The 16,797-nt window shown below is 31.5% G+C and overlaps 1 protein-coding gene across 11 annotated transcripts; it reads left to right on the top strand.

Moving 5' to 3' along the window:
* The first annotated feature begins 329 nt into the window (after positions 1-329).
* On the top strand, positions 330-16,461 carry LOC107623006 (Plant Tudor-like RNA-binding protein). Of its 11 annotated transcripts, none has more exons than XR_015905234.1 (7): positions 330-634; positions 1,605-2,045; positions 2,387-2,692; positions 2,931-3,048; positions 3,737-3,898; positions 4,630-4,714; positions 16,326-16,461. XR_015905234.1 is itself a non-coding variant. In XM_016325113.3 (5 exons), exons 2-5 carry the CDS (start codon positions 1,644-1,646, stop codon positions 3,740-3,742), a joined length of 1,125 nt encoding a protein of 374 aa, XP_016180599.1. In that variant the 5' UTR covers positions 330-634; positions 1,605-1,643; the 3' UTR covers positions 3,743-5,031. The 11 variants fall into 11 exon arrangements, 5 of the variants coding, with proteins under 5 accessions (XP_016180599.1, XP_020970652.1, XP_016180600.1 ...); XR_015905230.1 differs by lacking the exon at positions 16,326-16,461 and adding exons at positions 3,265-3,319; positions 12,298-12,805 and having other exon boundaries at positions 2,387-3,048; positions 3,737-3,936; XR_015905235.1 differs by lacking the exon at positions 16,326-16,461 and adding an exon at positions 12,298-12,414.
* The last annotated feature ends 336 nt before the right edge of the window (positions 16,462-16,797 follow it).

Genomic DNA, 16,797 nt, shown 5'->3' with positions numbered 1-16,797 from the left:
AATTAATTCTAATATTTTTTATACTAAAACGAACCTAATAATAAAATTAAAAATAATGTAAAAATTCATTTAAAAAAATATAAAGATCTAATGATAAATTTAATAAAATTATAGAAAATAACGAAATAATTAAACCTTTACAAATTTCAGAGACTTATTTGGTAATTATTCTAAATATTTTCTTCTTTTTTCCCTTTAGATTAAGCAAGTTTATGCATATGTCCATTTTTGAAGCAATACAGAAGCAAGAAAAAGAAGAGACAGAAGGAACAAGGAATGTTTACAAATTAATAATATAAGAATGATGCAACAGTTATTTGTTATTTCCCACCTCAACAAGCTATTCTTGGGCAGTTGGCAGCTCCGCAAAGATAATTCACCTTTGTAAATTATGCTTCTTCTTTTTTTAATTTAATTTCAAATTTCAATTTAAACAAAATTAGCAAGAGACAACACACACAAGGAATATGATTATATATGATATAATAATAAATAATTACTCAAATAAAAACAAAAGGGGAAAAATAAAAATTGCTACAACAACCGCAATCACAACAACAAAGAGAAGGAAGAGAGTGAAAAATCAGAGAGACGGAAAGATCGTCTTCTGAATCGGAACAACAACAACAACGAGGTCAGTGAATTTTCTTCTTCTTCTTCTTCTCCTCCTTCTCACGATTTTCCAGCTCCCTCCCTTTCAATCTCATAATCTATACTAATTCACTTTCCATTATTCTTTTTTATTTTCATTTTTTAATGTTTGTTTATTTATTTTCTGTAATTTTGTCAATGAGCTTCTAATTTCAATGTTTCTGTTGGTGTTGCTTCTTTTTGTCTTTTTGGCTTGGATTCTGAGAAATTTGGGAAGAAACAGAGTCAGAATTCTTCTCTCTGTTTCTGTTATTACCTGATTTAGTAATAATGAGCTTGATTTTTTATTATTCTATTTTTCTCCTTGTACTATTCATTTCACATAATGAATATAATCCATACAAAAAAGCAAACAAAAATTTTTATTAAAAAAAAGAGAAAATATTAAAAAAAGCTAAAACAAAAGAAAGAACCTTGAAACTCAGCGAATCAGTGGCGTGAAGCACAGTCGATCGTGTTCAGCATTTGAAGAAAAGTGATGAATTTGTTTAATTGCGTTCGTTATTGTTATGATCAATAGCACTTTGTCGTCACTGATTGGTATGTGTCTGTATCGGCGTTTTTATTTTGAAATTTTGCTGTTGTATATTCGTTTTATACTTTGAACATTATTACTTGCTAGAAGTTGGGGTATTTAACGTATTTTTGTGTAAAAGAATATTATGCTTTATGATTGCCTCTAATTTTTGTTTTTTCCTGGTCTTACAAGTCAAGATCTAAATTAATTCAATTCAAGAGTTTCAAAGTAATGTTTTGTAATTTTTGTTACCTGTAAAATCTGGTTTCTCTTCGGTAAGCTTATTAGATACATTTATTATTGCTAAGATCATTATCAGTATATGGCTTCTACATGTTGACAATGTGTTTCTTTTATTATTCTTCTCATTATTTTTTTGCCTAAATAGCTGAGAATATGCAAAAAAGTTTATAGATGTTTCCTTGCTTCTCAACAGCTGTTCAGGTTTGAATTTTTCAGCAATATAGTAGCAATTATGAGATTCAAGAAAGGAACTAAGGTGGAAGTGTTGAGCAAAGCTGAGGTGCCTTCTGGCTCCTGGCTCTGTGCTGAGATCATATGTGGGAATGGCCACAGTTACACTGTTAGGTACGATGGATATCACGGTGCTGCTAGTGGCGCGATTGTGGAGCGAGTATCTAGGAAGGCGATAAGGCCATGTCCGCCTGAGCTTGAACTAGCAGAGAATTGGAATCCAGGTGATGTTGTTGAGGTCTTCCGGAACTATTCCTGGAAGATGGCTACAGTTTTGAAGGATTGGGGGAACAAGTATGTTTCGGTCAGGCTTCTTGGATCTTCTATGGAATTTCTAGTGAACAAATTTGAAATCCGGGTGAGACAATCTTGGCAAGATGACAAGTGGATTTTGGTTGGAAAGGTACATGTATTTTCACTTATGGATCTCTTGTTTTGGTTGTCCTTCTTTAGCAATTGCCAAGCATCATATGCTGTATATATGTGGTTGGTTTTCGACTTTGGTGGGCTTTTGAAGTTGCATTTATTCAGTATATTCTGTTTGATAGAAAGTAACTAATCCAATTTTAGAGAACTGGCTATTTCGTTAGATTGTTTAACTTGTTATTTCAAGGTTGCCAGTTTCTTGGTTCCCCTATTTTCCTTTCGTGTTAGTTAGCTGTTGAGTTTTACTTTCTAACATTGTTTCTGAATTCTCTATCTTGTTTTATGGTTAAATAATTATCTTTCCTTCTTTCTCTACAGGGTTCTGCCAGCTGCAGGAAAGGAAAACGTGATAATACACTCATTCCAAGACAGAGTTTAATTTCTAGTTCCCAAATTCAGAAGACAAATACAAAGACAAAATTGTCAGCTTCAAATGATTATCACTCTGAAAAGAAAGATATGGGCTTTTTCGACTCCCGCCTTGTTTCTTTCAAAACATTGAAACGAAGGAGCCATTCACAAGTTGAGGCATACGCTGAGCCTCCCCCGAAGTTTAGAGCAATTGAGAATGAAGACAGATGTCACAGAGTAAGGGTTAGAAATCCATCCACACCTCTCAAAAAGGTACATGGTGTTGGCATTCCAAGAGATGTGATCATTGAAGAATGTTTACCTGCTTTTGTAAACAAAAAAATTGGGATGTATGATATGGACATTGAGCGGAGGAAACTAACTGGAGCTGTTGGTTGTTCATTTGGAGAAAACATTGAATCAAATGATGCTGATAGCATTACATGCTCTGTTGGTAGTTGTAGTATCACAAGCAGGAATTCCTATAAATTGCAGTTTCCTGTACCTGCAGGCCCTTTTGAAGATGTGGATAGTCCATTTAGTGATGCTGAATCTGTTTGCCAGAGGGAATATGACGAAGGAAATCGTTCACCTCCTACACAAGAAGAATTGGCAGCAGAAATCCATAGGTTAGAATTGGATGCGTATCGTTGTACAATAGAGGCGTTACATGCATCGGGACCCTTAAGTTGGGAACAAGAAGCATTGATGACAAATCTCCGTCTTTCGCTCCACATATCAAATGATGAACATTTAGTGGAGCTAAAAAATTTGATTTCTTCCGAAAACAGTCTTCCTTTCAGATGACACAAACTTTCTAATCCAACTTTATACTTCTTTTTCAGTGAGTTTCATGACAGTTTGTTCTTAGCCTCATTCAACTGTAACAAGCAAGATGAAGTATGTCCTACATTTATGTTTTATTACTTAGGGGTGTAGTTTAATGTGAATGTATATGCTAAACTTCATGAATAAGTAATTCTTGTCAATTTTTTCACTTACAATCTTAATTTTTGTTCTGCAACCATTACACCATTCTGAATTTTAAATTAAGTATTATCTTTAAAGATTTTTATTTAGCAATCTCAATGAATGGTATGCTTTATGGGACATATTATTGTATGTTTTCTTTTTCATACAAAGTGAGTTTGATAGATTGTTTTGCATGAATTTTGGACCTCCTCAATTAGGCTTTCTAAAGTCTTACAAAAGAAAATGAGACATGTGCAATACTTATTTGTCTCTTTTAACTCCATATGTTGGAAGTAGAAACAATATCATTTGAGATATTAGTAATGCTTCCCCTGCATTTTCCAGGGCTGAGTAGGAGGCATATACATGATGCTTCCAGATTCTCCAGATGATATTGTTGCTTGCCACCTTTCTCTTGCTCTGCAGCTCTGGACAGGGCTGGCTTTTCTAATGTGGATGAGACAACACTTCCATAGACTTGTGGAGTTTTGCACTCTTCCAATTCAGGTCACCTGTGAGCCTCATATATCTGTATTTGCAGAAAGGTTCATGCTGAGAGTCCTGCGGCTATCATGGATTCACGTGATATGCGAATATTTCATTGGTTTCCTTAAACTTTAATTTCTGCATATCCAATTATGATATCTGTTACATGTTGATGCATGTCTCGCTATCATGTGTTGCAAATTAAATGATCACTGCTGTGTCCTACGCACATACACACACAACTTGTTACATGCTGAGTCCTAGTTAATGGTTGAAAGGTTATGTCTTATCAGTGAACAACCTTGGGGTGGTAGTTTAGTTCTGGAGTAGGAAAACCCTGCAAGAGAAATAATTAGTGGATATTACCAGTAGTCACATATATCAACTGAAAGTAACATAGTCAAGTTGTCTGCAGAATTAAAGTAGCAGTTTTTCTGGAGAAACCTTAAAACTAGAAGGTACTTGTAGCAACTGCAGTAGAAATTGAAAGCTGAAAAGGTTTTAGCTACTCCTAAGTCATAAACTTGGCAAGTTTTCAGTTTCTTTCAAATTATTATTTGCAATTTCCTCATCTTATTATTGTGATATCAATTGATCAAATTGATTGCCACCTGATTTCATCTGGTACCTGCCATGGTTACTTTAATGAAAGCTATTTCCAAACTTGTACTACTCCTAGAGTAACATGAACATGTTTTTCTTTTTGTGGCTATAAGCTTACACATGGTGGCTTGTCATTGGTTTCTGTTCAGTGCATCCCTGTTCAGCTATGATCCAATAGCATATGGTCCAAGTGGCTCTTGGATGAATATTGCCACGTTAAAGCAATGAATCAAGGTATGATTCTGCATGAATATTCACCTTGGGGGTTATGTGTGCAAGTTGGAGTTTTGAAGGGAAATAGGAATGCTTTGAACAATAAAAAGGGCACTTCACTTAACAATAAAAGCCCTTCTCCCCCTCCTTTCCCCTGGAAAATTCTGACTTGCAAACATCCCCTTAGTGACCTAGGTGGTATATATGTTTTAAGTATATGCTCGATTCTGAATACTTACTTATACATATATAACTCAGATCTTATACTCTATTTTATGAACAATTAACTTCAAGTGTACTAGCTTCTGTAGTTTACAAAGTTTTCTATTTTGCATCTTTAACTTTTCTCATATCAAGTTTATAAAGCTAATGTATTTTTCATAATGCAAATAGAAACTGATAAACATAGGAAACTGTTTATTATATTCATTATTTAACATTAAAAAAAAGACATAGTTTCGGAATAATTAAAGTATACTAGTTACATTATTTTCCTAAGTGCCACTTTGAAAAAAACTTAGGCTTTTTTTATTTAAATTAATAAAATATAATATTTATTGAAACGTGTAATGTGTAGATAAATTTAGATTTTAACTATCCTATTACACATCCCGGTACACAGACCAAAAAAAAAAACCATTTATACACAAACCAGAGACTTTGTATCCCGGATATGACCGTTTAAAACAAACACAGTTACACCCGAAATAGACTGTGTACCCTGAATATGACAGTTTAAAAAAAAAGAAACATGGTTGCACCCAGAATATGTACAACTACGTAGTTGTATATAAACCGACTGGGATATGGTCATATAAAAATTTAAGTTATGTTAGATAACAATAACTTTTTTGAATAACATAAACAATTACTAATCAAATAAAAACACATTACACTTTTAAATTATCCACTTAAATCTTAATATTAGAACTAGCAGAAGCCCCCGCGCATACGCGCGAGTAATAGTAGTGTTTAGATGGTGTAACTGCTTTGCTTAAAATATTGGATTGAATACTAATATTGTATGTAACATATATAATGGTCTTTTGACCGATTTTAACACCGAATAATAAGACATAATATAAATAAGGTGTGAAATTAAAGAGAACACACAAAGAAAAGAGCCATTGAATATTTTAGTTGTATTGTACTATCTACTATCTACTTCCTTCTAATTAAAAATGCAAGGTTCCAAAAATAGTGTAAACAATAAAGGAAACACAATAAACAAAAGAAATATAAAAGATAGGAAGATGATAAAAATTGACACAGTCATTTAGAAAGATTAAAAGAATGTTCGACCTATTATATAGGAAAAAACATGTTCCATCCTCTATATTTGATAGTTTAAATAATTTTTCTTTTCGAGTTCATATTAGCAAATTTTACTTATATATGAAAAACATATTATATATGTATATTAACATTATTACTTCACTAAAACAAATTTATTTTATATCACTTCTAATTTTAAATAAATAATACATGCTAAACTAATAACTTCTTACTAAAAGAATAATATATTTTAAAAAATATTATTATTTAAATTCACCTTATTTTGACTTACAAACTAATTATTCAATTTGTTAGGGTTCACAACTTTAAGCAAAAGATCATTATTTTTGTATATAATCTAACAAAATTTCAAATTTTTGTATATGATTATAGACAAACTTAAACTTTCTTACAAAAAAATAATTCAATTTAAAATATTTATAAAATTGAGGAAATATAGTTTCATAATTATTTTATATTTTAAATATAATAATTTGCAATGTACATTTAATTCTAAAATCCTACTTGTAACTGTTCATTCAATATAGGTAAATTGTATAAAACATATAATAATATATTTTTGGTACCTTATTTAATTAGTGTTATGTATTTATTTAATTAAATCTATTATCTATTTAAATTTCTAATTAAGTATATAATGATAAACTCTTTCAACCAAAAATGCATTAAATTATTGTAGAGTTATATGTTATTTACGAAAATGTTCAAATTCTAATAATTGGATACTATAGTTAAGTTCAATTAACCTCAAATAACACACCACAAACTTGCACCAATAGCTTATGTTAAACAAAAAAAAGTTATCTTCGTTTAATTAAAACTTATATGTATCATAATTATTTTTCTAAGAAACAATCAGGAATTTAACCATTTTGATATATATAATTTTTTTTCAAGTAGATAAGTTTCTAAATTCCCAAGAATTGAGTTATAAAGTAAAGTTTAATTATCCTCAAATAAAAGTAAGAGTATAAAAAAGTGCTAAATCTCTTTATATAAGCTATTAAATAAGTTATTTATGTTTGTGCTTGCTGTTTATCATGAACATTTTGAATTTGTATGTGAGTGTTGTCCTCTAAGACATACTTCTCATCCTTGATCAAAATAATTCACAAAAACCGTTTAAATACCAAAGAAAAAAATAATAATAATAATTCACAAAAACTCTTTATTAAGATTTACAAAAGTGAGATAATTATTTTTATAACTAAATTTTACTTCCAACCTACTTGCCTTTATAATCCCATATTGACCTACAGAAATTTAAACTTGCTAAGATTAAATTTTAAATTAAAAAATTTTTAAATTATATGATTTAACATACTTATTTAAGTTATTCAAAATGCAGAAAATATTAAATAAATTTTTTGGTTCTTATAAAATTCAAAATTAGTTCTTGTAATTTATTATAATTATTCAAATTTTGATACTAAAACAATTAAAGAAGATTGATTTTGATCCCATAATTAATTTATTTATATTAATTGTTAAGGCGGTCTCAAAACAAATATAGATGTTATATGTCAAATTTAAACGGTTTAATTACTTTGTTGGTTCCTATAGTTTTGCAAAATTTTCAATTAGGTCTCTATATATTTTTTCCTTTTAATTGAGTCCATGCACCAAATTTTTTTTCAATTAGGTCGTCTTAGTAGTAATTGGCTTCATTATATAGGGACCTAACTAAAAAAAAAAAAAAATTGGTGCAGGAACTCAAATAAAAGGAAAAAAAGGTGTAGGGACTCAATTAAAAAAAAATTTGGTGGAGGGACCCAATTAAAAGTAAAAAAAGTATAGGGACCTAATTGAAAATTTCGCAAAACTATAGAGACTAATAGAGTAATTAAACCAATTTAAACATATATCATTCAGCATTTAAAAAATAAGGACAAAGATCAATTAAGTATTTAAAAAATAAAGGTTTAATTACTTTGTTGGCTCTATAGTTTTGCGAAATTTTTAATTAGGTCCATATACTTTTTTTTCTTTTAATTGGGTCCCTGCACCAATTTTTTTTTCAATTAGGTCCCTCTTAAGTAATTAGTTTAATTATATAGGGACCCAATTAAAAAAAAATTGGTGGAGGGACCCAAATAAAAGAAAAAAAAGTATAGGAACCCAATTAAAAATAAAATTTGATGCAAGAACTCAATTAAAAGGAAAAAATGTATAGGAACCTAATTAAAAATTTTGCGAAACTATAAGGACCAATAGAGTAATTAAACAAAAAATAAATACATATTTGATTCACAATTTTCACAAAAAATAATCAATATAATCATCGTACTTTAAATTAAACCTCAAATCCGATGAATCTTCTATTTTTATTTTCTCTTTTGAAAAATTCAATGTTGTTAAGATAATACCAATCAAATCGTAAAATCATAACATTAAAAAAAATTGAACTTAAATTCATTTCAAATTATCAATATAATCAACTCCACCAATATTATTTTAACTTTCTAATAAAAGTATTATTTATTTTGGACAACTTTTTTCAATCTCAATTGCACAATTTTAGATAGAATGAGCTGAATATATATATTAACATTTTCTGCTAACATAAAAAAAAAACTACCAAAACCCATGAGGAAGCTTACCAACAATCTCCATTGAAGAAGCTCACAAAATTGTGAAAAGAGAAGAATCTTTTTTAAGATTTAAAACAAATTAACTACCATTTGTAAATTCTTATTAGTCTAAAATAAAATGTTTCTCTTAGTAAATAGAAGCAGTTTAGTTGTCATTCATAGTGAAATTCAAAATATCCAAGAAATTGCGATTCACCATATTAGAAGAAATAAGAATATGTATAACTATAATCAAGACCTTTAATTACTCTTTTAGCAAAGTTTATATAAAAAGAATATCCAAACTCTTGTACCATGGATGAGTAAAATCAAATGCTACCAATCTTTATTGGGATAATCTTTTCCAATAGATTCAGACGATTACAACAAATGTTGAACCAATGCAAATCAAAATAAAACTGCTAACAAACTATTACAAAAATATGAAATGGCATGAAAACTAAAATGCTTTTTCTACAAAAATGTAGTGAGAGTACGGGCAACTGCATTATCAGGAACCAACACCTGAAGGAACAACCACGTCCCACCTCGCACTCTTGCAATGGTAACCTCCAGTATGAGCAACCATTTCAGCATCCATTTCAGTATCACAGAAATTATTGGAGAAACTTTTAGATTGTCAAAATAATAACCACCTTATTTAATTAGCAACATTGTATAAAAAAGATAATGTATTTACTTCTTGGACATCAACACCTTAATAACCACCTTTAAAAAAAGACTTATAGTGCTACTGGAGTAACTCCAGTCATAATGGTTAGAGTTTAAGCTTGCTAAGATCAAATTTCAAACTCAAGAAGCTTCAAATTCTAGGGTTTAACCTGCTTATTGAAGTTAACCACAAAACAAAAAATATTTAATAAATTTTCTAGATTTCATAAAATTTGTATATAGTTCATGTAATTGATCATATTTATTCAAATTTTGATACAAAAACAACTCAAGAAGAATGATTTTGATCTCACAATTAATTTGTTTCTATTAAATGTTAAGGTGGTGACAGAAAAAATAATCTTTGTGGACAATTTTGTAGACTTGAAGTTTGTAATACATTTATTAAAATAAAATTAAGTTTTAGGACTTGTAAATTTAACAACTACCCTTAATACACTTTTTAGCTAAACTCTTAAAATATTTTTAAGCCAAAAGAAAAATAAATTCTACAGAAATTGAAAATTAAAAAAAAATCATGCTTTAAGACAATGGCCAAAATTTTGTTTAACGAAAAAAGGAATTACATAATTCTACTTAAAACAATTATCTTGTCATAGTTTGAAGTGTGACAATTAAATCAGCAGAATCACCTTGCTTCTTAATCTGTAAAACATGTGATGCTAGATACACTCCTGAGAGTATACCACCAGCAGTCATTATTCTCAAAGCAATGACTCCATGCAACACATACTCCATTCTCTGTAGAAAACATATGAACCTGAAAATTCACAGATACATGGTGGCATTTTTTGCGGCAAGTTTGTTTAACATAAACACAACATAAATAGAAGAGGAATTTATCTTAATATAAGAGAAAACTTCATGAGAAAAAAATAACAGCCTGTGGAATAAGCATTTGTTTTCTCTATTTTCAGCCTAAAAATCCAAGTAGTTTCGTGAAGTTCCATAACATAGGCCTAAGAATTGTCTAAACCAATTGTAACTGCAGCTTCAAAAAAACATGACAGAGAGTGAAGCTTAGAAATGATTTTACAATAGAACAAAAAGCCCTAACTAAAGCAAGGTACTTTACTAAGAAATAAACTTCAACCTATAAATAAACCATAGTATCACACTCAACTACATTTGCAGTACTCATACTCTACCAATAACACTCCATCTATTCATAAAAACAATCATGAAAAAAGAAAAATAAACTCAAGAGAACAAAAAGACAAAAAGATGAGTTAAATTATATTTATAGGTCTATGATTATTAATTTGGCATAGATTGAAATAGACCAACCAACCAACCATAAAGTGATGACATATTGTCTCCATAAAAAATTATATTAGAAGGCTAATTTTGATTTTACTAACAAAGGACAAAAGAAATCAAAGTACCAATAAACACACTCACAAAAAATTAATATAATCTATACTATATGCATTTAGATTTGGAATTCAATCTTGAATCGAGACAATGCATAAAGCACAAATCAAGAAGGAGGGAGATTATTTTATTTAAGAAAAAAAGTGAAAAATAACATCTTGCCAAAACATATATAGCATAGAAAGAACCAAACATAACACATTACCAAACAAATTTTAGGAAGAAAATCTTATAATTAAATTATGCACACTATGGACTAAGTTTCCACATAGTGGTGGCTGCTTATAGAAGTATCGAAGCTGCAAAAAAGGAAATGAAAGAGCTTAATTGTTTTTCTTTTTTTTTTTCACTCAGTCCAGTAAAAACATCACTGATGAACACAAATTTTCATCCCATTTTGCATATACACAAACATGATAACACTGAAACACTAAATCACATCAATTATGATCACATAACAAATAATTAAAACCAAAAGAAGAAAGAAATTAAAGCAAATAATAAATTTAAGCAATTAGAATTAATTCATGGAATTAAACAATGTCGTTATGTCGACTATCTACTAAGCAAAAAATAAAACAATTCTTCTATGACGGTCAAGATAAGGATTTGGAAGCCCATTATAGACAAGGTGGAGCAGAAGTTGAGCATTTGGAAGGCCAAGATTCTAAATAAAGCTGGTAAACTGGTGCTGATTAAATCTGTTTTGAATAGTCTGCCAGTCTATTATTTGAGTTTGTATAAAATGCCAAAGGCTGTTGCAGAAAAACTGATTTCCTTACAGAGAAGATTCCTATGGAGTAAAGAGGATGGTAGGCTTGGTATGGCAATGGTTAGATGGGAGGTGGTTCAGACCCCCAAAAAGCTAGGAGGGTTAGGTGTTGGTGATGCCATGGTGCGTAACACAGCCCTGCTCTTTAAATGGTGGTGGCGGTTTTCGAAGGAGGATTGCCCCTTATGGAAGAAGGTAGTATGCTCTTGTAACAACCTCAACCCCAATGTGATGTTGTCATCCCAGGTGCTACCTATCCGGGGGGCCATGGAAAGATATATGCCAGCTACAGTTCAAGGATCAACGACTAAAACAGAAAATGATCAATGGACTGTCTATGGAGATTGGCGACGGGAGAGGAACTCGATTCTGGGAGGATGTATGGTTGCGTGATGGGACCCTGAAAGATCTCTTTCCAAGACTCTTCTCAGTTTCAAACCAAAGAGGATCTGTCATGGGACTGTGGGTTTTGGGACGGGTTAGAGTGGAGATGGAACTTCCAATGGAGGCGAGAGCTATTCCAATGGGAGTTGGACTTAGTCAACCAGTTGCATGAAACTTTAAGACTGGTTAATTTAGTATATGGGAGAGAGGACAGAGTTGTGTGAAAATTTGATAAACAAGATGTATTTTCTACTAATTCCTTTGTGCAGGTTATGCAGGTGGAAATGCTTCCAGAGGATATAGCGAGATACAGTTTTACTAGAATAGTTTGGAAGGACTTAGTCCCACCTAGAGTTGAATTGTTCATATGGTTTGTCTTGACTAGAAGGGTTAATACGAAAGAAAGGCTGAGTCGACTAGGAGTGGTTAACCAGGAGGATGTTGTCTGTGTGCTGTGTAATGAAAGTATTGAATCTGGATACCACTTGTTTCTTAGTTGTGGATTTTCATGGCAGGTGTGGTGTGCATGACTAAGTTTTGCTGGGAGGCCATGGTCATGCCCGGGAACGCTAAAGGAGCATTTTCAAAGTTGGACTGAGGTATCAACTAGTAAACAGGAGCGCAAGAGGTGGATGGTATGTTTCTGTACCATTATCTGGAATATTTGGCTGGAAAGGAATATGTGGATTTTTCAGAATAAAGGAAAAGGGGTTGAAGATATCATCTACCAGTCCTCCATGCACTATAAGGAGTGGATAGGTGTGGATCCCTTCTGTTGTTGATGGCAATGCCGAAGATGACAGTGGGGATCATTTAGTTTTTATAATGTACTTTTACTAGTTGTGTCTTCTTCGTTTTTCCTATGCTCCACTTGTTGTGTTGAGCTCTTCCGTTCAAAAAAAAATGGTGGAATTATTAGAACAATAGAACACCGCCGCTCTCTTTATCCTTTGTTACCAAATAAGATTGAACAATAAATTACAGATGGTTAAGTTATATTAATGAATTAATATATTTATGAAACATTTAATGTTAGAAATTAAAAGTTAGACCAATGATTGGTCTTGATGTCCAATAGTCCCTTCTATTATTTATGAATTGTTAAAGGAATGGAAAAATATCAAATTTAAATGACAAATGTCAATTTAAAGAGTGTTAATGCCGGAAATTAAAAGTTAGACCAAAGATTGGTTTTGCTATCCAATAGTCTCATCTATTATTTATCAATTGTTAAAGGAATGAAAAAACATCAAACTTAAATAACAAATGTCAATTTAAAGAGTGTTAATGCCACCATAAAATGCTTTAAAAAGGAAAAGATCATCGTATAAGACATTTATCTATCAGCAAATCTATCTCCTCACCTTAATTAAAAGTTTAATGCTGACCATTGCAAATTACGATAATAATGAGTTATTATTAATGCCTTTTCACATAATTCTGCTTTTAATGCTTCAGTGCTGCTCATTGTGATATTCCCAATCATAAGAATGAATGGAATTTTAAAAATGACTTCCAGACTAAAATATTATGACAGCAGACATAAAGAACTTGTTAGAAATAAAAAAATAAAAAATCAGATATACGTGCTAAGAAAGAAATTTTAAAACCAAGAGAAAACCATATGCTTTATGCAGAAAGCACATAATAAATACTGACCATCTTCCTCTACTCAATGAGCAACACATAATGCAATAAAAAAAAAACATTAAAGAGAAAGAGAACTAAGATGGATTGTTAAATGACCCATTAGCATCATCATCCAATTCGAAATGAATAGCATATCAATAAACATAGTAAAGCCAAAAAGGTATCCAATTAAAACAAAAAAAAAGCACTGATATACTGAAGTACTTCATAATTCACATATTCATGTTTTAAAATGCTTAAAAAATTCTCTCTCCCTCTTACGTGCTAATTCTTGAAGGCACATTCATTTGTAACAAATGATCAGATAAACAAATAACTTTTACAAAAAATTTAAATAAAAATTTTGGAAATTAATTAAAATAGTAAAATAAACTACAAATTAGTCTTTCAAGAAAAGTAAGATCAGAAACCAAACTTCAAATATATAATTTTCTTGTGACTTTTCATTTTGTCAAAGAAAGTAAAGTAATAAACTACAAATTGACCTTTCATCTAGATATAATTAGTATCAAACAAAAGATATAAATTTTGATCCCATAAACAAAAAGGTAACAACTTGCACTAACCCACTCTTAAAGAAGAATATGGTGGCAAATATTCAGTATGCTAAGCAAAAAGATCAAGCTATTAAGTTCAGATCAAAGTTCAAAATATATTCAAATGGAGATTCAACAAAGATTGGTCTAACAGATAATTATTCAATAGCATAATTAAAAATAGTTCAGTTTCAGTCCTCTACATAAAATGTACTGTAACCAAATTTATGACTTTGTCGTAGATGAAATCTCCACAGATAACCCAAATCAAACATGGCATGGATCTGCAAAATAAGAACATGAGACCGATTCATTGACAAAAAAGACAGAAGATATATTCCAGAGCAAAAATGTTAAATTGATGATACAAAAGTTTCTTCTATACTGAAGGGAATTTTTAGCTTATGTAGTAGTACTATACCGTGTGAAGTTTAGAACCTATTTCAATGAGGCTACTTTTTCTCCCTAAAAGCTCAATAAGCTTCTCAAGAACACTAAATGCTAGTGACACGGCATTTGCATCATGGAATCTGCAAGAGAGGAGAAATTTGGGATATAAACATCTCTGTCAGTATCACATACCAAACATATAAACCAAAATAAGTATAGATTAAATAACATAATGACCAGAGACCAAAATGCAAATATAAAATAGTATGCTTCAAATAAATTTAGTTGGCAAAAATAGTGTATTTTGCCAGAAATAATTTAGGATTATACAATGCAGATTTGAACAAACTAAAATTTATCCATATACCATTATCATTTGATCAGAAGACAGCTTAGAGATTCTCAATGTTAATAGTACTATCATTGATTCTCAAGAATAAGATCTTTAAAAGATGGATCTCAAAACACGTTTTTGGATGAATAATTAAGAAAATGTATGAGCTCTAGAAGTGAATATTATGATATATGCTTTTGGTCACCATATTTGTTATCACTGTTATAAAACAGAAATTGCACGAAAGAAAAATACCTTAAATTCATACTTGCACTTCTGTCTCATGATTTTTAATGGCAAGGGAAGAGAAGAAAGAGAAAATAGCAAAATAGCAATTTAAAAAATAAATTTATCAAAATAAATTCCATGGAAGAGGCAGAACAGATAAGGGGGGCAAAGCAAGACCAGGTTAAGGGCACGGTGGCTATGGTCCTTTCCGGCGGTGATGACGGTGAAGCGGCGGTGTATGGTAGCTGAAGGGCTCCTCCTCTCCCACGTTTTCTGCTTTGGGTCTTCCTCTCTATTTTTCTTCTTCCAATTTTTTCTCTCCCCTCTTTGCAATGACTTTTTTCTCCGGCGGTGGATTTAGCAGCATCGGTGGCCTCCAGTATACTATTGCTCCAGTATTACAGTGCAAGATTGAGGAAAAGAAAAGATTGGGAAAAACTTATAACAACGAAATAATTTTAGGCTAGAAGTAAATAGTTGGACAGAGTCTAAATTGGTAGTATTAGTAGCTGTGTTTTGCCTTTGAAACTTAAGTTGTGCTACTCAAAAATAGTAACTTACATTATAGATTACACCGCACATCCAAAATCTTTAACTCGCCATACCTACACTGCTACACACCAGAAACATAAAAAGATTATTGGAAAACATTGAGCAGAGAAACTTCAATATATTTGCGGGTGGAGTGAGCCGCGGTACGACTTGGCCTTTCCTGAGCAAAGCTGTCCGATTCAGAACAGTGGGGATTGGGTTGTCCCTGCAACATACTTTGTGCGCGTCGCCGTCGCGCTTCGCATCACTATCTGTGGCGCCGATTCCTCACCATCGATCAATCATGTGTATGAGATTGAATTGAGAGAGAAACAAATTGAGGAAAGAGAGAGAGGGAGAGAGAGAATTGATAAATTCGAAATTTCATTTGAAGAAGAGTAAAAGTTTAAAACGCATTCGAAAATTTTTTCGGGAAAATTCCCGCTAATGAGTTTTGCTTAGTATTTGAAATCAAAGCATTTGACTGATCAACGAAAGGCAATCCGTGTGATGTGTTAACAGTCAATCAAATGCTACCAATATCTCCTATTATGAGGAGGAAAAAAACAAAACTACCTAGGACAGTTGTCACTCTCTCAGCCATCATTTAACAGTGCTAAATAGTGTGTGAATTCACTGTGTGGCTAGTTAATCATTATATATTAATAGATAACCATCCGTACACCTAATGAAATGAACATTCAGTCACCAAAAAAATAAAATAAACATCCGATATATCTATTGTTCACATTGTTTAGTATTTTTATTGTCTACTTATATTTTTTCTAAAAATTTTAACTCGTATATCTGGGATACATACTTATTCAAATAATTTAAAATTTTAAAATTATAAAATTTTAAATTTAAAATTCAGATGGATGTACTTATTCTACACTCCACCACTCTGGGGAGCTGGTTACTTATCAGTGGGTTCGGCCAGAACATGGTTTCTATAAGGTGAATTGTGATGGGAGTGTCTTCTTTGATTCTGGTTGTGTGATGTGGGACGACGAAGGTCGTTGGGTAGTTGGCAGCGCTGGGAAGGTGTCGGGTGTGAATGTGCTTCGATAGTTCGATCTGAAGTGTGAGCGATATGATGTGGTCTCTTATTGGCGTTAGATCATGGAGGCATATACGCTTGTCAATCAGTGGAATCTTAGTGAATCTCGTCTTCTTGCAAACGTGTTTGACATAAATATGCGAAGTGGTATTTCTATCTGGTTTTCTCTGGCTCCTAGAGAAGCTAATAGGATCGCGGACACTTTGGCAAAAACAAGGTGCTGTTGGAAACATTGACGATTAGTCTTGGCTTCAACCACCAGGGAACCTATTGCAAATTCTGCATA

Source organism: Arachis ipaensis, chromosome B10 (genome assembly GCF_059453495.1).
Source record: "Arachis ipaensis isolate K30076 ecotype BB chromosome B10, ASM5945349v1, whole genome shotgun sequence".
Lineage (NCBI taxonomy): Eukaryota > Viridiplantae > Streptophyta > Magnoliopsida > Fabales > Fabaceae > Arachis > Arachis ipaensis.
This window is presented reverse-complemented; position numbering and strand designations above follow the sequence as displayed.

Coding starts and splice junctions, on each gene's coding strand:
- LOC107623006 (XM_088505106.1), top strand. CDS start 1,644: ATGAGATTCAAGAAAGGAACTAAGGTGGAAGTGTTGAGCAAAGCTGAG. Junction 2,046..2,386: donor AGTGGATTTTGGTTGGAAAG/GTACATGTATTT, acceptor CTTTCTCTACAG/GGTTCTGCCAGCTGCAGGAA.